The 25,313-nt window shown below is 39.2% G+C and overlaps 3 protein-coding genes across 6 annotated transcripts in view; all 3 read right to left on the bottom strand.

Moving 5' to 3' along the window:
• LOC135255806 (GTPase IMAP family member 9-like) overlaps nt 1-25,313 on the bottom strand; it is a 118,743-nt gene that overhangs the window by 25,641 nt on the left and 67,789 nt on the right. For 2 of the 4 annotated variants that reach the window (XM_064337472.1, XM_064337470.1), the window contains exon 2: nt 5,526-5,682. The exons of 1 other annotated variant lie outside the window; for it this stretch is intronic. In XM_064337472.1, coding sequence (XP_064193542.1) covers nt 5,526-5,556 — 31 coding nt within the window. In that variant the 5' untranslated portion in view covers nt 5,557-5,682. Of the gene's footprint in view, nt 1-5,525; nt 5,683-6,520; nt 6,606-25,313 lie in introns of all 4 variants that reach the window. One more of the 4 variants, XM_064337471.1, reaches the window with a different exon arrangement.
• LOC135255807 (GTPase IMAP family member 4-like) overlaps nt 1-25,313 on the bottom strand; it is a 41,628-nt gene that overhangs the window by 3,447 nt on the left and 12,868 nt on the right. The window contains exon 2 of the mRNA XM_064337475.1: nt 1,003-1,077. Within this exon, the coding sequence (XP_064193545.1) occupies nt 1,003-1,077 (75 nt within the window). The remainder of the gene's footprint in view (nt 1-1,002; nt 1,078-25,313) is intronic.
• LOC135255808 (GTPase IMAP family member 4-like) lies at nt 16,589-22,228 on the bottom strand. Its single transcript, XM_064337476.1, has 3 exons — nt 22,087-22,228; nt 18,644-19,324; nt 16,589-17,840 (listed from the first exon to the last, which is right to left on the bottom strand). The coding sequence occupies exons 1-3, from the start codon at nt 22,097-22,099 to the stop codon at nt 17,647-17,649; spliced, it is 888 nt and encodes a 295-aa protein (XP_064193546.1). The 5' UTR covers nt 22,100-22,228; the 3' UTR covers nt 16,589-17,646.

Below are 25,313 nucleotides of genomic sequence, written 5' to 3'. Positions count from 1 at the left end.
GATGTGCATTCAAGATGACGAACGTTCGTGGCGAACTAAGTTTGCGGCCAACAGTTACCCTTGACGATTTTAAATGAACATTACATTTAGTTCGCCACAAACGCATTTTTAATAAAAATGGATGCGACGAAACAGAAAAGAGCAACTTGGCTAATGCTAACATAAGATAGATAGAAAGATAGCTAGATTAGGTATAACAACGGTAGCCAGCTGAGTTTCTGATTAGCTGGGATGTTTTTAATGGTCTGAACAAATACTACATTGATAAAAGTCAGTTATAACAGACAAATGATTGTCAACTTACTTGTTCTATCTGTGTCAGCAGCCATTTTTGTTCGCGGCACATTACCGTTTCTTAGCTAACTGTTAGCTAACGTTCGTGCCAAACAGAAAAATGTTTGAATATGTTTGAAAATGTTTGCGAACATTAGCGAACCGTCGATGTCTTGAACACGCGTCAGGCCTACGTCCAGCTAGTGCAACTGGCCCCTGGAGGCCTGCATTGGGAGGACTTCTTGACTGAATAGCATTTATTCACACTTTTTTGCACAGCCATCAAAACTGGCTAGGTAGCTGTCTTAAGATATCATCATTTCCTGTTTTAATATTCTTTTAAATATTAATATATTTAGATTATTTTATTATTGCAGTTCAAAAAAAATGAGTTAAATAGTAATTGACCAATTGATTTAAACTTTTAAAAATGGCCATTTCACAAGCTGTTGTGTTGTGGTTAAAATGAAAAGCTAACTTCATGCTAACTTCAAATTAAATGATGCATCGTATGTTATTTAAAGAGATCATACATATTTATGAGATAATTTTAAAAATCACTAATCTGACCTTGTTTTTAGACATTATTCCTGTGTGGGCTGTATCTGCAGTATCAGTAATGGGCAATAAAATTGTCTGCGTTAAATGGCTGTCATATTTCCGCACACAGAAATATTTTTACAAAGCAGAATTTAAGATTTTCTGCATATTTCACTGAGGCATACTTACAGTCTGGTGGTATTGATTTAGAACTGCTTCGTCTTTTGACTGTTGGTTGGAATTCACTTTTTTCATCTTGTTTACCTAAAAAAGTAAACTTTATGTCACAACAATCTCTAAAGCATAAATCTAATCCATTTATTCTTTGTGAACAAGCCCTTTCCATTTGCTCACTAAATTTATTTTATATTAATACTTTGGAACTTGAGAGTATATCAGAAATGGCAAATAAATGAGAAATGAATTGGTTTTAATTCCGCAGAAATAATTTCCAAAAAATACAAATTCATTGATTTTACTAAAAATTACTGGAGATTGCAACTGGCACCTGTGTGTGGATAGGGCTGGGTCTAAGCATAGGCAACACAGTCAGTCACCTCTAGGGGGCGCCAACCGTCTGAGGGCAGGGGGAGGGGCAAATAAAGGGGGTATAATTCATGGTTGTTGGTGAAACCTCCTCTCCCAAGTCTGTGATCCCTACCACCGTCCCCTCACCCACAGGCGATCATGACATTCACCCACCCTGCCTGTTAACTAGCTCTCCTAGTGCAGAAGAAAGGTCTGAGGCAGTCCTGCTTGTGGATCATGGGTTGGTGATCCGCAGCTGCCCACAGTTATTGTGATTTTGGTCCTTCATTTTTGTGCCATTGATAACAATAAAAGAAGAAAAATATGGAGCGGAGAGAAGGGGAATTGGGGAAGGGACATAGAATTAACATTTAAAAACTAAGAAGTGAAAGCTAACATTTCGTAATACAGTTGAATGTCATCCCCCGTGTTCCCTTATCAATCAAATGCTACATAATGCGTTGATCTATGGGAACATTTGCCCCTTTAAACAGTAGTAGACTTAAACATTGCAATCTACTACTGTTTCAAGATGCAAATGTGTGAATAGTCTAATGCATTTGGATTTGATTGATACAATGTACAGTGAAACTATATAGTTTAAACTGTCTTAATTTTACTGTGAAATGATGAATTCACTTTTTAGACAGTACAAAACACAACTGAGGAACTGGAATGGCCACTAGCAATAGTGCAGTAATAACGATAGTAGCACCAGACGTGCATTCAAGATGGTGAGCGTTAGCTAACGTTCGTGAACATATTCAAACTTTTTTTTCCGTTCGCCACGAACGTTAGCTAAGGTTACCAAACAGTCTGAAAAGGCAGTGCACCACGAACAAAAATGACTGCTGACAGGAAATACACCGCGAGAACAAAGGTTTCCGTTTAATCCTGAAATGTGAGCGCAAAGTAAAGTCAAAATCATCATATCGCGGGATGACTTCCTCAGCATATCGCTTAATTCTGCTGACCTGTTTATTAGTTGCGCTACACGACAATACATGCATGCACTCGTATAATATCTGTCATGTCAGGACCACTATCAGTGAAGTAGTCTGATATCGCAGAAGCAAATGACCCTCCGCTTAAAGCTTACAGAAACATCCATTTTTATCAAACATGCGTTAGTGGCGAACTAAATGAAATGTTCCTTTAAAAGAGTTCAACAGGAACTGTTCGCCGCTAACTTAAGCCGCGTTTCCACCAAAATTACCTGGAACCTTTAGTCCCAGGAACTACTTCAGTTCCTTCAGCCCATGGTTGTCTGCGTTTCCACCGCGGTCTAAAGTCTCGCGAAGATTAGGCAAATTAGCCCACTGACGTATGAAAAAGCGACGTTGTCGTCGGTCCATCTGTCCTATGATTTCTTCTGTAACCCCATACTACCACCGAAGTAGCCTACATTATTTTCTAAAAACCGGGACAGTCCGGAGGGGTTTATTCCACTTATATACAACGGGCTACCAACAATGACTGTATATGGTTACTTTTGTATTTATTGATTTTTATCGATTTAATCGCCTGGAATTGAAATATTCTTCTGCAGCCGTTTGGGCATATTTTACCGTTGTCAAGCAAAACTGTCGTTGGTAGTTGAACTTGGACCGTTGTTATGCAACAAATAGGATATAACAGGCCAATCGTCAGATTGTAACTGTTTTATATATCCTCTCAAACACATTCATTATGTTTTTATGCGAACATTCACTTTCATGTCTTGACATCCGAGGCGACAGAATGCATTCACATTACCAATATAACTGGTAACAACAGCAGAAAACATGCACACGTTGTAAACAATTTGCTGTTTGATTACTTTCTCATCGTCAAATCCATATAGGCTAATCGCAAAATGACAAGAATAGAACGAAAACTCGGACTTGCGTGAAAATTTAAATTAGCAGTGGTACAGCCACCGTTTGCTTTCCTTCGAAGTTACTGCTAGCCGAGCAGCGAAGTGTGCCCTCCAGATGCGAACCATGCACCATAAATTAGTCCATAGTCTTCCTGGTCTTTTTGTGGAATTGAAGAATGGCAGAGTAAAATTACGGCAGTCTGAAAAAGCTAAAGGGACGATTACTAGAATTAACCTGTTATTTTACCCTGACAAAAAGTGCGGAAGGTGATTTCCAATTTGCTTTTACTGTAGGCTATCACCAATGTGAATTATGCAGAACTACCGCATACCTCACATAACTGTATCAAACGTTTTGAGTCAATTACAACGGGCTAACAAAGAAAATCCGGAAGAAAATATTCAGCAACCGAATTAATCCGTTTGAATGTTTTGGTACGTAATATGCTGTCCCAGCACGAATGCTTAGCATTTAATAAAACGAATACTAAAGCAAGAAAAGAACAGAAGAGCACACGTTATAATTCCAAAACGTTGGCAGGCTATAACCAAAACTAGGCTACTGCGCCGCGTAACATACAAGTTTGATTTTAAGTTATTATGAATATAAATTGGTTTGCAGCTGGAGATTTTTAAACATGGCGGCTGAAAGTAAAAAAAAATAACACTGCAAGTAGTCGACCAATCAGAAATTTTCAGTGCTTGCGCCCCACCCCAAAGGTTCCTGTACTTTTGGAAAGTACTACCCCCCGAGCAGGAACCTTTTTGCGGGTAAAATAAAGCCCCCGGAACTAAATTTAGACCCTAGTTCCTGAGGTGGAAACGCACTGAGTTCCTCAAAAGGTTCCTAGTTCCGGGGTAAAGTTCCTGCGGTGGAAATGCGGCTTTTGTTCAGCACGAACGCTCGTCATCTTCAACGGACGTCAGCTGTATAGTTAGAAGATAAAGATTCATGTAGCCTAGCAGTAGTAGTATGTTCAAGGATCATGCATCAAGTTATGTAAAATTTTTCATTTAAAAAACTTTATAATAAACTCCATAATTTCTTATAGATTTAAGCAAATGAGATTATTAAACATACAAGTTAAAAGGGTGGTAACCAACAGAAACCGGTTTTACCAGGAACTGGTTTCATATCCTGTATTTTAATCATGTTTAACAGCCAAAACTGTTTAAAGCAAACTGTGTAACTGACTAAAAGAAATTTGTAGCGTTTTCTTTCAGTTCTTTCAACTTCAGTAGAAAACAAAAGCAAGCGTACACAGCTGAAGTCAAATAATGTAAGGTACACTTAACATTATTTTGAAGTTTAAAAAAAAGTTTCAAATGCATAAACTATTGAAACTAAAATATAGAGTGAGAGCACATGAGACACAACAGAAGTGAAAATATATAGCTTTTATGTAAATATATTTTATTTTAAACTAAAGATTCAAACTTTAAAAAAGGTTTCATTTTACTCATACTATTACTTCTGTTATTATTACTGTCAGTTGTTCATGGCAGACTGAAAACACACCAACCTTTCGTTACCGAGGTAAAGTTGGTTTCATATTGGACATTCACATTCGGCATTTTGTGCCTTAGTTAGGGACCGAGGTAAAAGTACAATCATAATCAGGAACCTGTGTGTTTCTTGAATTTTAATAAATTGGCAATCTATTACTTGTGAAAACCGAAGGTTGTGGAAGAAGGCCAGGCATTAATAGAATAATCTGCAATTGGTTTGAGGTGTTTTTGTCCAACATTGGCAAAGTTATTGATCAAAGCAGAATTAAATGTATTTTTAATTGATTTCTTAAATTTTAATAAATTTGAAATCAATTACTTGTGAAAACCAAAGGTTGTGGAAAAAGGCCAGGCATTAATAGAATAATCTGCAATTGGTTTGAGGTGTTTTTGTCAAATATTGGCAAAGTCTCCCTCTTGCACCTACTATGGAACTTCATTGTATGATTATATATTTACTACTTCTGTGTAAATAAATTATGTAGTTTTTACCTAAAAAAAATTATGTCGCTTTGGTTACAAGCATTTGCTGCATAACTAAATGTAAAGCAGTTTTTAAAAAATTGGGTTAAAGTCCTGCTCAGCCAAGCTCAGATTGCCGGGTCTTTGGCCCGGTTTCCAACTTAACAAGCAGAGCTTAATGAATTCAGCAATAACTAAAAGCGCCAAACTATTTCTGTGAAGAAAATTGGTAAAACATTTAGTTGTATTGTAAGTCAAGGTTAAGAACAAATGTTATAAATTCATGAGAAATTAAATGCATGCCTGGCTATTGACTTTTAGTCCTACCAAGTATCATTTTAATTATTTTCCTTACCCGATTTCTGTGAAGATTCTTTTCCCTCCATTTTGCTGTGAGAACAAGTTAGTTCCTCCTACTTGAAAGATGAGAAACTTACTGAGCATGGCACAAGTGAAGAAATGCAAGTCTCATGCTGCATGCTTCACAATCAGAGTCTATTCAGAATTCCTCTCTATAGAAAAAAGGAAAACAATCCTTGTTTATGATGGCACAGATGCAATAACAACTCTAAACCTCACCCAAACATCACGTCTGGACACTAAAATTCCGACAGGTATCTCTGCAGTGATATTGAGTCTTTGGTAGGCTAAAGCAAAAGTGGTGTAAGTACGGAGAACTGAGTAACGGTGTTCAGTTTCATTTTCGTTGTTCAGTTCCTGTAGAAGACAGACGCATACAAAACAGAAGTACGGGGTACGTAAAGGTACGTAAATCATATTTAACATTCTTTTAAAGTTATTTTTAAAAATGTCTTAGATTTTAAAACTATTGTAACTGAAATACAGATTAAGAAAAGATAGGCCATGACTAAAGTGTAACATTTAACAGAAGGAAAAATGAAAAGCTAAAGCTAGGTAAGCTTGTTCTGGTCAACATGAATATTAAAATATAAAGTATTCCTCTATTTCACAAATATCTTTTTTGAAACACATACTGAAAGAACTGGGAAGTCACTCCTATGCTGTTTTCTGCAGACATACAAATGAGGAACTTATTACGATCGCATTTTATGGAAGAAAAACGTGATTTAAAAGTGTGAAAGCGCAAATATGGCTGTTTCAGTAATCTGCCTGTATTATGTTCTGGCTACAAACTTGACTAGAGCTCGTCAGGCTAGTTTTATAGTCAGGAATGGGCAGACTTGATCCTCATGCCAACCGTAATACAGACCTCTAATAAATATACAAATACAAATAAAATCAGGGTGGAAAATACTGGCTTTTGCTTCTCATTGCTCCTCATCCATCCTGCAATAATGATATAAACCTTCTTTTTAGGGGTTACTCTACCTGTACGGCAGGTGCCATGTCTTCCCTGAGGCTCGTGCTTGTGGGAAAGACGGGAGCTGGGAAAAGCTCGGCTGGAAACACCATCCTCGGAAAAAAAGAATTTAAAGCAGGTTTTAGTTTCAATGCTGTCACACCTGAATGTCAGAGAGGAGAGGGGGAAGTAGATCGTAGGACAGTCACAGTGGTTGACACACCAGGCGTGACTGATTTAACGGTTTCTAGGGAGGACGCAAAAGACAGGGTAGCAGAATGTTTCCCAAAGAGCGCCCCAGGACCACATGCATTCCTGCTGGTGATAAAATTAGGCCGGTTCACACCAGAGTGTTTGGTGAGGCTGCTTTAGAGCATACTATAGTCCTCTTTACCCATGGAGACGAACTGGAGAACCCTGATGATCCCGAGACCTCAGTAAGGGATAGTGAGGAGCTCACATATCCTCTTCATAAAGTAAATTGGAGGTATCATGTTTTTAATAATAAAAGGAATGATCGTACTCAAGTAATTGAACTCCTGAATAAGATTGATAAAATGGTGGGTGAGAGAGGACGGCACTACACAAGTGAGCTGTTCCAGGTGGCAGAAAAGAAGAGAAAGGAGGAACAGGAGAAGGAGCACATGAGGAGAGAAGTGGGAGAACTCAGACAAGGTTGAGAATTTCATAAGTAACAGTTCACAAAGTGCAGGGTTGGTAAAATACAAATATTAATTCAATGTATACTTATTACAGGTCACAAAACACATTTATACTGTCACCTGCAGATTTGCAGATTCCCAGAACATTTGTTTTGTCAGAAGATCAAAAACCTACACAAAAATATACTTTGCTGATACTGTTTACTCTTAAACTCATGTTTGGATTTTACGTATATAACACTGTTAAGATAATTTGCAAATAAAGAAATGTAGAAAAATCCTATACTAGCTATTTAAAATCAAGGCCATGATTTGCCAATACGTGTGGGTAGAAAAGGTATGGAAATTTTTTTATTTGAATAACTAATTTTATTATTTTTTTAAATACAATAAGAATAGAAATGACAACAGCAGTAGTATCTGTTCTGTGAGTTTGTCTTAAACCCATTTCAACATGAATATATAGAAAGTAATTAACCTAAACAAAACTATACTGTTGCGACTATATCTTGTAAAGAATGAAGTGAAGTTTTTCAAGAAGTCCAAGAAAATAGATTAACGCATTTTAACTACTACACCACAAAAAAATATTGTTATTTGTATTGCCCTTACAAATTTTACAAAACACAAACTGATCCCAGCCAGATGCAGGTCTTCATATAACTAGCAAGTGCTTTCAGCCTGAACAGAGAGTGCCATGACACGCTGGACTCCTTGTAAGATGTTAGACATTCATTTTTTTGTTCAGTTTCCCTTTGGGTTCGAGTTTGCTTTTCCCCAAGTCATCTATCAGTTTTTTTCTTCTCTACTAAACTAACAAATCTTTTTTTTGTCATAAATAATGTGAGGGGCTCTCCAACATTAAGATTTCACAAGTCGCATAGTACCTTTTCATTCTTGGTGTTTTCCATCCATCCATCCATTATCTATACCCACTTATTCCTGGTCAGGGTCGCGGGGGCTGCTGGAGCCTATCCCAGCATGCATTGGGTAAGAGGCAGGAATACACCCTGGACAGGTCACCAATCTATTCTTGGTGTCAAAAAACAAACGGAGAAGTCCTTGGGAGGAGAGTAAGTGTGGTTGAAACTGTAGGACTCTCTGATATGCGCAGAATGAAGTCAGAAAAGGCCACCAGGCATGAAATCCTGTTGTGCGTCAGCCATACTTCACCAGGACCTCATGCCTTTGTCATTGTAGAAAGGCCTCAAGAGGACAGTGCAGAGAGGGAGGACATATTGAAGCTGATCAAAAATGTGTTCGGTGACCAGGCCTTGAATTATGTAATGTTACTGGCCATTGAAAGTAGTAAGACACCTGTACACGGTTTTGATTATGAATACAGTCATTCCACTGAGCATTCCTGTCTTCTAGAACATCATGCCAGCAAAGCTCCATATGAGCATGAACATCTACCTACACATACATTTGAGGAGCCTAGGAACATCATGCAAGTCACATCACTGCTACAGGAGATAGACAAAATGGTGGAGAGAAATGGTGGAAGCTTCTTCACTTGTGAGATGTATTTAATGGCTGAGAGAGCCATCATAGAAGCACAAAATAAAATCCTGGAGAATAGAAAGTTAGAGATAATCAAAAACAAACATGATGTTAAGTTGAGGAGTAAAGGTGGATATGAGAATAGGTTGGAATTGAAAAAGGAGGATATAAATACCAGAAAGCTGGCAGAAAAAAATAATTTATTTGTAAGTACTTATAATATTCCAATTTTGGCAATTGGCAGAGGAGTAGGAACAGTAGTAGGAGCTGTAGTGGGAGATACAATAGGAGCTGTGGTGGGGGGCCCAGCAGTCATGTGGGAAATCTTTATTAGGATCTTAGACAGCAGGTTTTACATGGCAGAATGCATTCGTTTAAAATGACAATACAATTACCCGATCCATACAAATATTTCTACACAAGGTTCTGAGATATATGGGATCCCATTCCAGCAGTCTGCAGTCAATACTGAATTTCATGTACCCTATACGTTTTTGGTGATGAGTTACTGTAGTTGGGGTAGGTTTATCTCATTATGTTCATAATGAGTCCTTAGCAACAGACCGTTCAGTCAGGTATGATATTATAGCAGACTTGACCTGCAATTGAACAGGAGTCAGTGTGGCATGTAAAGACAGGTGACCTACTGACAGAAAGTCTGATCCAGATCAAGTCTTATAAACTGTAAATAGCATGGCTGTTAAGCAGAGAAAATAGCCAACATTGCAACCAATGTAACTGCAGCTAGCTTGCAACAATTACTGTTAGTTTTTACCTTCAAGCAAAATTAGTTGAACATATTGTATATGATGCCATACTTGCCTAATTCCAGTTTACTGTCTGATCTTTAAGAATGTTTATCTTCTATTACATTGTACTATGACAGGATTGTCATTTGTGGTGATTTTGATATCCACATTGATAACTCTTCTAATGGCTTTGCCAGTAAATTTATACATATTATAGAATATTTTCATTTTTAATGAAACCAAAAGGTGGGACCATATTACCACTTTTTTAGCCACTCTTCATTGGATGCTGTATTGTTTTAGAATTGATTAAAACATTTTACTCATTGCTTTTAAAGCACTACATGGTCTGGCCCCTAGCTATATCTCTGACCTTGTAACCCCATATATACCGATGTGCAGTCTGGTGCTCAGGAAGAGCCCTCTTGGCTGTTCTGTAATCTTGAAAAAGAGGCCTAAGGATTAACAGACTGTTAGGGCCCCCATGCTCCAGAACAGCCAGCTTGAGGATATCAGACTGGCAAACTCTGTGTCCTCTTTTAAATCGCCTCTTGAAATGTGCTTTTTTCGGAAAGTATTAATTTAGTGTTTGACTAGTTTATTTTTTGTTCTTGTTTCATGCTGTGTATAGATCACTTTTAATTTTCTTTTGATATTAATTTCTCTTTTTTATTTCTATTATATTATCTGATAATTATGTTTATTTCTGTGCAAAGCACTTTGCAACTCTGTCTTCAAAAGTGCTATACAAAAAGATTATTATTATTAGATTTGCTAGACAGTTGTCTAATGCCTAGCTAGCTAGCTAACAGCAGCATATTTCTAGCTTACTATTTAGCCTCCTAGCTACACATCAGTTCATAGCTGATGTTATTATGATGTAAAAGGCTAAATGCATCCAGGGCAACGGCAAGCATCATGGGACATTGTAATGTACTTGCTGAAGAGAAGATTAAATGTAGAAACAAAAACAAATCTATATCTCTTCTTTTGATATAAAAGGTTATGACAATTTGTTGGAACATTTTTGGTTATTTACCATTTTTCGTAACATGCTTACTCTTAGTTCACTGAACTGTGATGTATGATTGTTTAATGTATGAAAAATGTAATCTATGTATATGCTGATACAACAAATTAAATATGCATTACTCTAAACAACATTCTTTTCATTAATTTGCAATTTGCACATTACCATATAGACAGTCTGTATAATATTCAATGTGCAGCTTGCACAGAAACTGCTGCTGTATGATACATATATATATATATATATATATATATATATATATATATATATAGTCAGCAAGGTGAGGATTCATTAAAATATGTTTAATTTTACAAACCCAGGAGTTTTAACCGTTAACACTTTCATTGACGTATAGCACTCTGAATCCGAAACACAAGTGCATCAACAGTCAATACACCTCACTTACCTAACATGTGAAATATATTTATTTGATCTAATTTGGTAATTATTATCAAAGATATGAATTATCAATCAAATTGCCGAATTCACTGATAGGCAGAGCAAACTTTTTGATCAACCTTTATCAAACTCTACAACTGACAACCAGACGGAAATTAAGACATTGATTACTTTACAACAAATATTCACGTCTTGTCTAAACATTTTACCTTAAAACTACCTTAAAACAATTAACAAAGGTTACAGAAGATATGGACAGTCACACAAGAAATGAATGAAAGAAGATACCAACCCATAGCTTATTGTCCCAAAGTGATCCAAAATGCAGAAACCAAAAGACAGCAGGATATTCCAAAAGTCCAGAGATGAATGTAGGCCAGACATAGATGCAGGACTCAGATGCCCACTTTCAACAGTTACAAAAACTACTTCTTTCCAAATTGCCCATAAACGAACTGACCTAACTCAAGGAAAGCTGCATATTTTAACTAGTGAAAAAGAGGAGGGGGCAGGGGCATGGTCTCCCCCTCTGACACACACACACACACACACACACACACTCTCACACACACACACACACCTCAGATGCAACTCCCCAGTTCTGGTCTGATCGCCAGGCTATGCTGCGCGAGCACTTTGAAGCTTCCTATGGCTGAGAATAGCCAAATGGTGAATTACAATTGTCTGCCAATATATATATATACACACTAAATGGCCAAAAGTTTGTGGATACCTGACATCCAACATCTCATCCAAAATTATGCGCATTAATATGGAGTTGGTCCACCCTTTGCTGCTATAACAACCTCCACTCATCTGGGATGGCTTTATACTAGATGTTGGACCATTGCTGTTTCTTTTCTCTTGACTTTCAAATGGCATATCTGTGATCTTGCACCTTATGATCACAGCTGTGGAGAGGGAGGGAGTGAGTTCCAGAGTTTGACAGAGACCAGACGCCAGGAGTGGGATTGCAGGAGGGTTAGTTTATTAGTTTAAAGACTTGCAGAAGAAGTGTGGAACAGAAAAGGAGTGTGTTGGGGGGGGGGGGGAGGACAGTAAGGTAGGCCAGAGTTAAACCATAGAGTGCACTGTAGGCTAGCAGGAAACGTGTCGTACTTCATTTGACATGAAAATGGCATTTTTGTACGTTGAAAACGTGTTTTTTATGAGATATCATTTCTTTTTGCAAAGCATTTTATTATGAGATTGAGAAATGCGAAGTGACCCTGTAAGAAACAGTTGTGGATTATGGCTATCCTTGTGTGAATTTGTACAGTCTGATGACGTGTACCGTTTAGCAGTTTTGGCTTGCTATATATGTAAAACAGTGGCTGTGACAAAGGGTGCGGTGGCGTAAGTGTAAACGCATCAGAAACGCAGGTGAAATATGGCCAGTGTATGTACTCACGGATTTGACGGCCATCCAACGAGCCTTGATTGACAAAAGAATCAGCAAGCCCGTAGAATTAGAGCTCCCTAGGTCGCAACTTGTGTACCCTTCTGGCCTGCTCCGTTGTCTGTTATTTCTTGGAGATGTACTTTTAGTGTGTGTAAGGTTTATAAGGCATTTTGATAGGCTTATCTGCAGGTAGGAATCCTCTTCGCTGTTTTGCTAAGCTAGAACCGGAAAACTTGATAGTGGAGAATAGGAGCAGACGCATATGTCCCAGCAGGCTTTGGATATGAGAAAATAACAACAGTGTGAGAGGAATTAGGAGAAATGATGAAATTGCGTAGTTGAAACAATATGGTTTTAGCAGAATGGGCATGTAGGTGAAGGCTGACATGATCACAGACTATCGTGCGAAGTAAATGAAGTGACCATGAGCGAGCTTAGTTTCCTTATCGAATGGTATATATAACAATCTATATAAAGCACTAATTGTTAAAGTGGAGGGTTAAGTAACATGTGAAATCTATTGCACTGGTGTGCTTTTGTCATGTTCAGTACTAGTAGTTATAATTATGAGTGAGTCATGATTTTAAATGTGATGTTTTAATGGGGAGTTGCAGAACGTACATACGTAGTAATTGTTTGTATGTGGCTAGATAGAGAACAGAGCGAGGTAACATGAATGTAGAAACGTGGCGTTTGCTGATAAGGAGGTTTTGTACGGTACCCAAGTGAAGAAATATAGTTAGTAGAAATGGCACAGTGGTGAACTGGTGTAACTTTTTAATAAAAGGAATACATTTGCCGTCATGAAATGCATATGGGTGGCCGTGAGTGAGTTTTGATAAAGCAAATATAAGCGTAAGAAAACGTTAGTGTAAAAGAGGAAATTATCTGCCTAGGTGGCAGGAAGAAGAAGAAGAAGAAGAAGAAGAAGAAGAACTCAAAATCCCCTTAGTTTGGGGCTCTATTGTGTGGGCATGTGAAGTTGTTTATGAAATCTATCTGTTGAAACGGGGTCAGAATGTACAGAATGTGATGTTTTTAAGGGCTGAGTGTCTGTGGCTGTTGTGGTTATTTCTGTGGGGAACCCTGAAAAGTGCTGTATAGGTATGAAGGCATAACTTGGCAGGATGGCATACTTGCCATCCCAATAAATATTAGTGTGGGTGTGAATTATCTTTGTTGTAATTGTAATCTTTACTGTACTTTAGAACTGAAAAAGCACCACCAGGTGGAGGACGTGGCCGTCTTCTCTCTGCCCAGCAGGAGAGGGCACTAGTAGACATGGCAGTTCAAAGAAATGACATACAGATCAAGGAAATCCAAAAAAAAACATTCTGGCAGATAACGGAATCTTCCAAAACATCCACTCAATCAGCCTAATAACAACTGGGCGAATTTTGAAAAAGAACCAAATCACAATGAAACAAATTTACTTGGTGCCTTTCCAAAGGAATGAAGATAGAGTGAAGGCTTTGAGGGTGGAATATGTTCAGGTATGTGTATAGAAAGTTTATTGATATTTGGAAAGTGCTACAATATGGTGCATAGAAATAACCTTGTTTTGCATATTGTACATACAGTAAAGCATTGGTCTATTTTTATCTCGGTAATGCTCATGTGTTTTATATTTCAGAGCATGATGGACATTGATGCTGGAGCAGAGCAGCGTGAGATCATCTACGTGGATGAAGCGGGATTTAATCTCTGCAAGCGCCAGCATCAGGGCTGGAATGTAATTGGGCAGAGGGCCACTGTTGATGTTCCGGGACAGCGTGGAGCCAACATCTCAATGTGTGCTGCCATTTCCCACAATGGAATTGAGGCTTGTGACCCTCTGCTGGGGGCATACAACTCTGTGCGCCTCATACATTTTTTGGATGGGCTGTACAACCGTCTCGTACAGCCAAATGCTCAGATGGTGTTCATCATTGTCTGGTACAATGTAAACTTCCATCGTGCATTCGCTGTGTGAGACTGGTTACAGCCCATCCAGAGTTCCGATCAAAATTTCTTCCACCTTACTCCCCCTTTCTGAACCCCATCGAGGAGTTTTGGTGGCCTGGAGGTGGAAGGTATACGATAGGCGTCCATATGAGCAGGCAACGCTCCTTCAGGCCATGGATGAGGCATGCGATGACATTACAGCCCAGCAGTGTCAGGGGTGGATAAGGCACTCTAAAATTCTGTGGCCAAATGCAGCGGAGAGGCAAATATATTACATTTTGAGCAGTATAGCATTCTGTGTTAAGAGTTTTGCACATTGAAACTCTGTTGTGCAAAATGAGTCAAAGCAATCGCAAAAAACTGTAATGGCTACCCTCAGTTGCCACTTGCCATCAGCTCTTGTCTAAATAGTTTTGTTGCTCTGGAGAAGAGAATTTGCTACATGGCCAAATGTAAAGAAGTTTTTAAGATTCATGGGCAAAGCCATGCACAACCAGTTTTCCATGGCCAGGTCTTTTGTCTGGTTTCAATCAACATTTTTCATAACTAAATGTATGCCTTGCTTGTTAGGATTATTATTATTAGGTGTCCAAGCAGCGAAGCTGGTGGAACCCTATTGTATTTGTTAGGATTATTAGGGGTCCAAGCAGCGAAGCTGGAGTGATTGACTCCTGGACTCTCTGATATTATAAGGAAGCCAAAGGAAATCATGAAGGAAATCCGGTCGTGCATCTGCCTTACTTCACCAGGACCTCATGCCTTTGTCATAGTAGAAAGGTACATTTGCAAATAGTCTACAGCGATACAGGCAGTACACTTTGGGGATTCGCACCAGCAGAAGAGCCTGCACACTGGTGTGGCATACACAAAGTCACAAACCTATTCCTTGTGGTCCCTGTCTTTATCTTTGCACCACAACCCCTCTGCCATTTGGGTCCACTTTCGTCAAGTCCTCCAGCAGCTACGAGAGATGAACTCTGGCTTAACTGTTCTCTACACGTTTTCTTTTCTTTTCTTCTTCAAGATTCAAGATTCAAGATTATTTATTGCCATGTGTAACAAGTACAATGGAATGCTTACTCCCCATTCGTTCCTGCAGTATAAATTCTAAACATAGATTCTCAACAATAAATAAAAAGTAAGTACACAATAAGTACAGTAGAAAGTAACTAAGTAAGAATTATCAATACTATGGCACATTATGGCGGGTGGTGCAAGTGGTAAAGTGACCAAGTGCAGTACAGTAATGATAGTAGCTTAATAAATACAATAAGGTAGTAATGGCAAAAATATTGATGCAACAATATAATGATAGTAATAGCAGCATTCCTAATGCAACAATCTGGCAGATGACGCAAGAATGTTATAAAGTGACCAGTGCAGTACAGTGAGAGTGCCTGCCTGCTGTATAGAGTGCCTAGTGCAATTGTAAGTCCAATAATTGAGCGACAACTGACGATTTCCACCGGTGTCCCGTCTAGGCTGATGGGGGAGTGGGTGCCTCGGTGGCTCCTGAAGTCCACGATGAGCTCCTTAGTCTTGCTGACATTCAGTGCAAGGCTGTTGTCATTGCACCATCGCGTCAGCTGGACTACCTCGAACTTGATAATCTGGTTGTTGCTGTGTATGGCTGTACATTCACGCGTGAACAGAGAGTACGGTCCACGCGTGAACGGAGAGTACAGTCCACGCGTGAACAGAGAGTACGGTCCACGCGTGAACGGAGAGTACGGTCCACGCGTGAACGGAGAGTACAGCCGAGGACTGAGGCAGAAGCCTTGAGGCACTCCGGTGTTGAGGACCAGAGTGGATGAGGTGTTGTTACCAATCCTCACCACTTGAGGCCTGCCCGTCAGGAAGTCCATAATCCAGTTACAGATGGGGGTGCCCTAGTCTGGACGAACGCATGTACTTTCTGGGGCAAAAGGGAGGAGCCTCTGCCACCGGAAGCCAGTGGCAGCTTCCCTATTGGTTAATCGAACTGTCTGTCTCAGGGTGCCAGTTCTCCCCCCCCCCCCCGCAACGGCTATCGTCAGCTATCACTTGTCATCAGCCCTTTGTTTGCACTGGTGAAGAGCATTTGCTATATGGCCAAATGTAAAGAAGTTTTTAAAAATCATGAGCAAAGCCCTCCTCAACCAGTTTTCCACTACTGTGTCCTGTGCCTGATTTAAATCAACATTTTTCCTAAGAAAATGGATGCCTGAGTATTGTCTTTTGTAAAAACCAATGTCATTACTTTATCTTCTCATCTGATATCTGTAAATATTTGATATCTCCGTGTTTGATTTGATAATATTTACTGTTACCTGAAAGACAGAGGCCATGGGAAAGGAGAAGGAAGTACTATCATTTTTTAGATAAAATGTAATATGAGACAAAGGAACACTGAGTAAACACGCAACACGTTTTTAAATTATTATTTCATTTATTTAATAAAAAAGTTATCAAACACCCATATCTACCATGTAAAACACCAATTGCCCATTTAGTTACTCAATCAACCAATTAACCAAATTTAATAATTACATTCAGCTGAATTAACACAGCCAGGCTTGACTGCAGCCAGCCCTGTTGAATCTAAATCTCACTCATATTGAACCTTACAGTATCATCAATGAGAAGTACTGTAGTTACCACAAAGTTTCTACAAGCAAACCATGCCATGGTCAAACAAAGGAAAATCCAGAAGAGACAAAAAAACAAAGTTGTTGAAATATGTCACTCTGAAAAGGGTTACTAAGCCATTTCTAAGGCTCTGTGACTCCAAGGAACCAGGGTGAGAGCCATTATCTCCAAATGGAGAACACTTGGAATAGTGGTGAACCTTCCCAGGAGTAGCCTGCCTGCCAAAATGTTTCCAAGGGTGCAGCAACAACTTATCCAGGAAATCACAAAAGATCCCAGAAGAACATCTGCAGAACTGCAGGCTTCTCTAGCCTCATGCTAAGGTCAGTGTTCATGACTCCACAATAAGAAAGAGACTGGGAAAAAATGTAATTCATGGAAGCTTAGCAAGGCAGAAACCACTGCTAACTAAGAGAAACATCAATACTTATTTCACAATTGCAAGAAAGCACCTGGATGATCCCCAGGCCTATCGAGATAAGGTTCCACAGACCGATGAGTCAAAACTTTTTTAGAGATGACACAGTGTGACAGAGCCATCTGTTACCATTTGGCTATAGTCCAACAGTGGCAGTGCACAGTTCTCTTTTCCTCTTAGTTTTCCCCTTCATTTCCTCTAGCTCCTCCTACCTAAACTTTTTTCCCTTTCCGTAATACCTTTATATATTCTCGTATATCCTTAGCAGCAGACTAATCGGGAGTGGTTGGTATTACTATGGAGACTATTAATTGTAGACCATTGTCTCCCAACATGAATGTATGATAAAATAACACACAGGTGAAGTTTATACTGAAAAACAAACATGCAACCCCTGATGTGTGTATTACAGGCATACATTTACTGAACAGGAAAAAATTGACAGCACCAAGAAATGGGGAAAATAAGCCTAGACCAGGGAATTGGACACTGTTCCGACTGCATGCCTTTGATAACCAGCATTACAATGAATCCTGCCCCCAACACTAAAGGAAGAGTCTTAAACCATCTCTTCTTTCTTGATTCCACCTTGCCTTCCCATGGTTTCATCCATTCTGTAAAATAAGGATTTTATATTAGTGTACATCCTGCAAACTTGGATTTGCTTTCCAAAAAAGTCCACTTCTAACACATCCACATCTCTTTTTAGTATTGAAAAAAGAGGGGAAGAACCCCCAGAACAGATAGATTACTTGCAATTGTCCAAAGGGAAACAGAACAAAAAAAAGTTTATGTCAGACATCCAACAGGAAGTCCAGTATGTCATAGCACTTATTGTTCAGGCTGAAAGCACTCGCAGATTTTCATGGCGCTAAAAAGAATTAGTTTGGGATCAGGTTGTGTTTAGAAAATCTTATGAGCACAGCACAAATTATTTTTTGCAGTGTACTGGTTAAAATGCATAAATCTTTATGTTATAATTATAATGTATGTTGTTAGGCTAATTACTTCCTGTATTGTCATGTTAAAATTGGTTTCTGAAAAACTCACAACATTCTTCCAATGTATATGGTCAAATGTTTTTTTCATACCTTATACCAGACTTATTTCCAAATTATGCTCTTGCTTTTAAATTTCTGGTATAACAAGGGGGCACTGCTATTTCTTTATCTGCAATTCCATGGCGGGTATTACAGTGTTATATGTGTAAAATACAAACATAAGATTGAAAAAGAGTATAAGAGTGAACAATATTAGCAAAGTATATTTAATGTACTGCATATGTTTTGGTTTTCTGATAAAAAATATTCTGTGTTTTGTGACCTGTAAATAGTATACATTGAATGCACGCTCACATTATATGTCAAGTATATACCAGCCCTGCACTTTGTGAACTGTTCTTTACAAAATACTCAACCTTTTCTGAGTTCTTCCTCTTCTCTCCTCAAGCGCTCCTCCTCCTGTTTCTCTTTTCTCTTCTCTTCTGCCTTCTGGAACAGCTCTCTGGTGTAGTGTCCTCGCTCACCCACCATTTTATCAATCTTATTCAGGAGTTCAATTACTTGAGTACGATCATTCTTTTTATTATTAAACACATGATACCTCCAATTTACTTTATCAAGAAGACATGTGAGCTCCTCACAGCCTGATAATAAGGTCTCTATATCACCAGGGTTCTCCAGTTGATCTCCATGGGTAAAGAGGAGCATTGTATACTCAAAAGCAGCCTCGCCAAACGCTTCTTGAATCACCTCTGCTGCTTGTTTCTCCTCTGGTGTGAAACTGCACATGTTTAGCACCAGCAGGAATGCATGTGGTCCTGGGTCACACATGGAGAAACTTTCGGCCACCCTGCTTTCTGCATCCACCTTAGAAACCTTTAAGTCAGTCACACCTGGTGTGTCGACCACTGTGACTGCCCTACCATCCACATCTCCCTCTATTCTCTGACAATCAGGTGTTACAGCTGTGAAACTTAAACCTGCTTTAAATTCTTCTTTGCCGAGGATGGTGTTTCCTGCTGAGCTTTTCCCAGACCCTGTCTTTCCCACAAGCACGAGCCTCAGGGAGGACATGGCTCCTGCCACACTGGTAACCCCTAAAAAGAAAGAGTTTGCATTATTTTGCAACTGTAGCTGAATTAGCTGAACCCCCTAATTAGAAGGGGTGCCCACATACTTTTAGCCATGTAGTGTATTTTTTTTTTGTGTGTTTTTCCACAGGAACTACTTGTTGTTCACACAGCCACCACCAGGTGGAAAATGTGAGCACTCAAATCCATAGCTGACTGTTAACACTTGGGCCATGGGACTCACAGGACTAGCGACCTAGAACAGCAGCAAATGATCGATTCTCTGATTTTAATGGGAAAGGGCCAGAAAATACATTATACTGACAGGCTGTAAATAGGGATAGGCTATTCTTGTCACCCATAGCATTTTTGTGTGGATTTGAGTCAAATTTACATTTATAAATGGTTATTCATAGAACTCTGTGTTCAGATTGTGAAACAAATAACAATAGTCAGATAGGTTTGAGCATAGTCTATAATATCATCCATGTTAGTTTCACTTAGGATATTTGCCGGCCATAAGTGTACAGTAAAATTGTTTTTAATTCTGAATTTATTATTTGCCCGTGACTCATGTCTTGCTTGTCAAATCTTGCTACAAACTATTTCTCTACATGGGGGACTTGGTTGTTAAAAAATATAACTAATTTAATGCAGAACAGACTGTCTCGTGAAAGCAAACAAAAACATAATGGCTTTGTTTTTTCCAAATGTGAATGATATCTCCAAATCACAGAGCAAAGCGTTCCTCTAGAGATGACAAGTCACCCCGAAATGCAACGCAGCATGACGTCAAATCTGTAGACATCAGTGCAGAATAATGGAAGAGCTATTGAGGAAAAATAACACTCTGCTGCTCCCTACAGTTAGACCGCCACAAGTAGTTCCCTCTGGCCAGAAGAACCCCTGCAGTGCGTCAAATGAAACCCTAAACCACTGTAGATTCAGTATGACCATAATTACAGACATACTATGCAGGATTTTTTTGCCTTGCTGTGGCCCTGTTTAAAATCAAAGAAGTCTCCTCCTCTGTCTTCAACCCCACCCACTCACCCTCGAGTTCCTGACTGAGTCACAAACACGCAAATTCATAAGAAACTACCAGTTAAATTTTCCCATCAATTACTTGGACCAGAGGTTTCATTGTTCGGTTGTGACCGTGAACCAGACATGTACAATTAATTTGAAAACCTGACATTTTGGTCAAAAAAGAGCTACTTACAGGTCCAACAGAAAACAAGCCAACTCTGCATCGCTTTCATCCTGAACTTCAGCTGACGCCACCAAAGAAAAGTAATTCCAAGCTTAGCTCTAGTTCTTGAACGAGCCCTGTCAGCTCGTCTTTTTGTTTCACTGTATCTGAGCTATTACAGTGGCTAGCTAGCAGCAAACACTCGACTGTTCTGTGGTCGTACCCACCCCTCCCCGCCACGTCCCAAAATGTCTTGAACATATTTTAGAATGACAAATACAGAAAAAAACAGTGCACAAATTTCCATTGCATCACAGATATGCCTTAGCGTGGTTAGTTTATATTATTTTCAAGGTAAAAAGACCAGCATTTTCAACATCCACACCCTCTGCCACATCAATTCTCATAGTCATCTCCCATTTCCAGACCTACTCCCACTTACCAGCTTCCCCCCCTTATTAAGCATTATTTTACTGCAATTAGGGTCTCTGATGGTCTAATCTCTTAAATTATGATATTTGATAGTACTTAAAGACAATAGCCAGACATGCATTTCGTTTCTTTAACTTACAAATAAATGTTTTACAATTTTTTTCCCACAAAAACCATTTGGTGTTTTACTTTTAGATTGTTGGTGAGCTCACCAACCTGTGCTTAAAAAGAACAGACATCTAGCACTTTCTGAGGTAAGCCAATCTAGTTTTAGATTTAGTATGGATTAGTAGGGTCGGGGCGACATAGCTCAGGAGGTAAGACCGATTGTCTGGCAATCGGAGGGTTGCCGGTTCAAACCCCGCCCTGGGCGTGTCGAAGTGTCCTTGAGCAAGACACCTAACCCCTAACTGCTCTGGCGAATGAGAGGCATCAATTGTAAAGCGCTTTGGATAAAAGCGCTATATAAATGCAGTCCATTTACCATTTAGTAAAGTCATGATAAACAGTTCAGCATTAGGTGAGCTGTGTTTTCATTCTGTGGTGGAAGACAGTGATTTTGGTGCTCAATTCAGCTATTTGCCACCTTAAAAACCAAATATTTTCTCCGCTATGTGTCTTGGGACTAGAGGAGTAGAGACACTGTCAAACTGAAAAGAATATAAAAGCCAAATGAAGGTTGAAGAACTTTCCGGAATGCAGAAATTAATGCTGCTGTTGATAAAGAGAAATGTCAGTTGTCAGGACTGGCAGTATTAACAATATATTTTGAAATGTATTGTAGCATTGAAAACAACTTCTGTTCCATATGTCAACAATTTTCCCAAATATTTCAACAATTCGAAGTTACTGCCTGAAAAGTCTGAAACCTGCCTTTGGTCAATCAAATAAAAATAAAAAACTAAGCAAAATAAAACTTTCTTTTTCAGAATTTGTATCCTTTGTTTTATTTGTTTAATACTCACAGTGATCTTGTCCTCTGTGCTCTCACTGTGATCTAAATTGGGTTTTATTTGATCTACTTTTGGTCATAAAGTTTCTTGTGCACAAGGACTATTCCAAACAGCTGAATAATAAAACCATATTTTCATATTTCAAGTGTCATAGTTTTGACATCTAAAAAATGTATATAACTTTAAAATAAGGTTAAATATAATGTACATACCTTTATTTTGCATGCTTGCTTCCAACTTCTACTGAAGTACAAAATAGTGTCCACATTGAAACAGCACACTGTTAATCAGCATACAAATTTATAGCCCTTTACTGTAACTTTTTATGATCCCATATCATTGCAGAAATACATGTTGTAAACTAATTGAAATCAGTTTAGTCTTACATTTAGCATAAGTGTGCCTAGTAAAACCATGTCCAATTCAGATTTGTGCCTCTTTAATTTATTTATTTATTCACCTTTATTTAACCAGGAAGTCTCATTGAGATTGAAATCTCTTTTTCACTATGTTTCCGATTGCTACTGTTGTTAAAACACAGGACATTTTCCCACAACAAGTCATGGGACTAGAGGACCAGAGACTTTGTAAAACTAAAAAGATTATAAAAGCCAAATGATGGGAGAAGAATATTTGCAGAATGCAGAAATTATTTAATGGTGATTTGATTGCAAGAAAGGAGAGTAGCCAGGACTGCCAGGTTGACTGTATTAACAGACTTAGCAATACACTGTATTATCGACTACTACTTCTGTTACACAATAATAATAATAATAATAATAATTCAATCTTGTCCTGTGTTCTCACTGTGATCTAAACTGGGTTTTATTTGTTCTACTTTTGGTCTTAAGGTCTCTTATGTCCTGATGCACAGGAACTTCAAACAGCTGAATAATAATACTATATTTTGGTTAGAATAGTTTTAACTTTTAAAATACATTTACGTGACATCAAATACAATTTAGTTTCCTTCACTTTTTTTCTGCAGTAGTTTGACAAAGAAAGTGTTCAGATTGAAACAATGTACAATGTTAATCAGTAATCCTTATTTATTACCCTCTTGCTGTAACCTTTGTAATATCCAATATAATTATAGAGATACCTGTTCTAACTTCTGGGTGCGGCTGAGACTTTGCCCATCACTGCAGTTGATTCTATGTGATGATATTTGTAACCATAAGAGATGCAAGGTTATTAGGGGTCCAAGCAGCGAAGCTGGAGGAACCCTATTGTTTTTGTTAGGATTATTAGGGGTCCAAGCAGCGAAGCTGGTGGAACCCTATTGTATCTGTTAGGATTATTATTAGGTGTTCAAGCAGCGAAGCTGGTGGAACCCTATTGTATCTGTTCGGATTATTAGGCGTCCAAGCAGCGAAGCTGGTGGAACCCTATTCTATTTGTTAGGATTATTATTATTATTTGGGGTCCAAGCAGCGAAGCTGGTGAAACCCTATTGTATCTGTTTGGATTATTATTAGGGGTCCAAGCAGCGAAGCTGGTGGAACCCTATTGTACCTGTTAGGATTATTAGGGGTCCAAGCAGCGAAGCTGGTGGAACCCTATTGTATTTGTTAGGATTATTAGGGGTCCAAGCAGCGAAGCTGGTGGAACCCTATTGTATCTGTTAGGATTATTATTATTAGGGGTCCAAGCAGCGAAGCTGGTGGAACCCTATTGTATCTGTTAGGATTATTATTAGGGGTTCAAGCAGCAAAGCTGGTGGAACCCTATTGTATCTGTTCGGATTATTAGGCGTCCAAGCAGCGAAGCTGGTGGAACCCTATTGTATTTGTTAGGATTATTATTATTATTTGGGGTCCAAGCAGCGAAGCTGGTGAAACCCTATTGTATCTGTTTGGATTATTATTAGGGGTCCAAGCAGCGAAGCTGGTGGAACCCTATTGTATCTGTTAGGATTATTAGGGGTCCAAGCAGCGAAGCTGGTGGAACCCTATTGTATTTGTTAGGATTATTAGGGGTCCAAGCAGCGAAGCTGGTGGAACCCTATTGTATCTGTTAGGATTATTATTATTAGGGGTCCAAGCAGCGAAGCTGGTGGAACCCTATTGTATCTGTTCGGATTATTAGGGGTCCAAGCAGCGAAGCTGGTGGAACCCTATTGTATCTGTTAGGATTATTATTAGGGATCCAAGCAGCGAAGCTGGTGGAACCCTATTGTATCTGTTAGGATTATTATTAGGGGTCCAAGCAGCGAAGCTGGTGGAACCCTATTGTATCTGTTCGGATTATTAGGGGTCCAAGCAGCGAAGCTGGTGGAACCCTATTGTATCTGTTAGGATTATTATTAGGGGTCCAAGCAGCGAAGCTGGTGGAACCCTATTGTTTTTGTTAGGATTATTAGGGGTCCAAGCAGCGAAGCTGGTGGAACCCTATTGTTTTTGTTAGGATTATTAGGGGTCCAAGCAGCGAAGCTGGTGGAACCCTATTGTATCTGTTAGGATTATTAGGGGTCCAAGCAGCGAAGCTGGTGGAACCCTATTGTATCTGTTCCGATTATTATTATTATTATTATTATTCTTATTTTTCTCCGCTAAAAGTGTCTGAGGCTCAGCAACCATAAGTCCTAGAACAACCAAATTTGGCAGGTGGGTTTCTATGGCCCCCCACTACTCAGGCACTAAAAATCACCTATGTCGGCCAGATGGTGGCGCTATAACAAAGGGTAATGCGTAAAAGCCCATAACACCCACACCATAAGTTTGATCAACACAAAACTTAATGGACCTATGCAGCTGAACGTGCTGTACAACTTTGTCATTGGGACCACCTATGTCCGCCATATTGTTTGCCCGCCATTTTCACAGTTTAGTTGGGACGTGGCGGTTTTCTCTGCTAAAATGTCTGAGGCTCAGCATCTATAAATTGTAGTCCAATCAAATTTGGTAGGTCGGTTCCTATGGCCCCCCACTACTCAGGCACTGAAAATCACCTATGTCGGCCAGATGGTGGCGCTATAACAAAGGGTCATGTTTAAAAGGTCATAACTCCCACACCGTAAGTCAGATCAACACGAAACTTCATCGACGGATGCAGCTGAACGTGCTGTACAACTTTGTCATTGGGACCACCCATGTCCGCCATATGGTTTGCCCGTCATTTGGACTTGTTCATTAGGTGGGGTGCGGAAGAGCTGGAGCTCCAAATCTAAGTGCTACGACATCTAGTAAACTTCTTTACGGCAAGCGACATCCATGGCGACACGAGTAATCCGACACCGTAGGGTCTAGTTTTTATCAGTGAGGGGAGGGTCTGAACGTCGGGGAAGCAGTGGAAGACAGTGCCACCCAGAGTGCATGCTAGGCTACCAAAAGTTTGTTTTGAGAGGATGAATAATTACTTTTCTTGAGCCTGCATCCATTTGAAGACAGTATCGGGTGAGTTCGTTTAGTCTTTGAATCTGTCATTATGCTGAGAAATA

This window comes from Anguilla rostrata, chromosome 5 (assembly GCF_018555375.3).
Source record: "Anguilla rostrata isolate EN2019 chromosome 5, ASM1855537v3, whole genome shotgun sequence".
NCBI classification, from domain to species: domain Eukaryota; kingdom Metazoa; phylum Chordata; class Actinopteri; order Anguilliformes; family Anguillidae; genus Anguilla; species Anguilla rostrata.
Note: the sequence above shows the minus strand (reverse complement) of the source record. Positions and strands in the feature narration are given on the sequence as shown.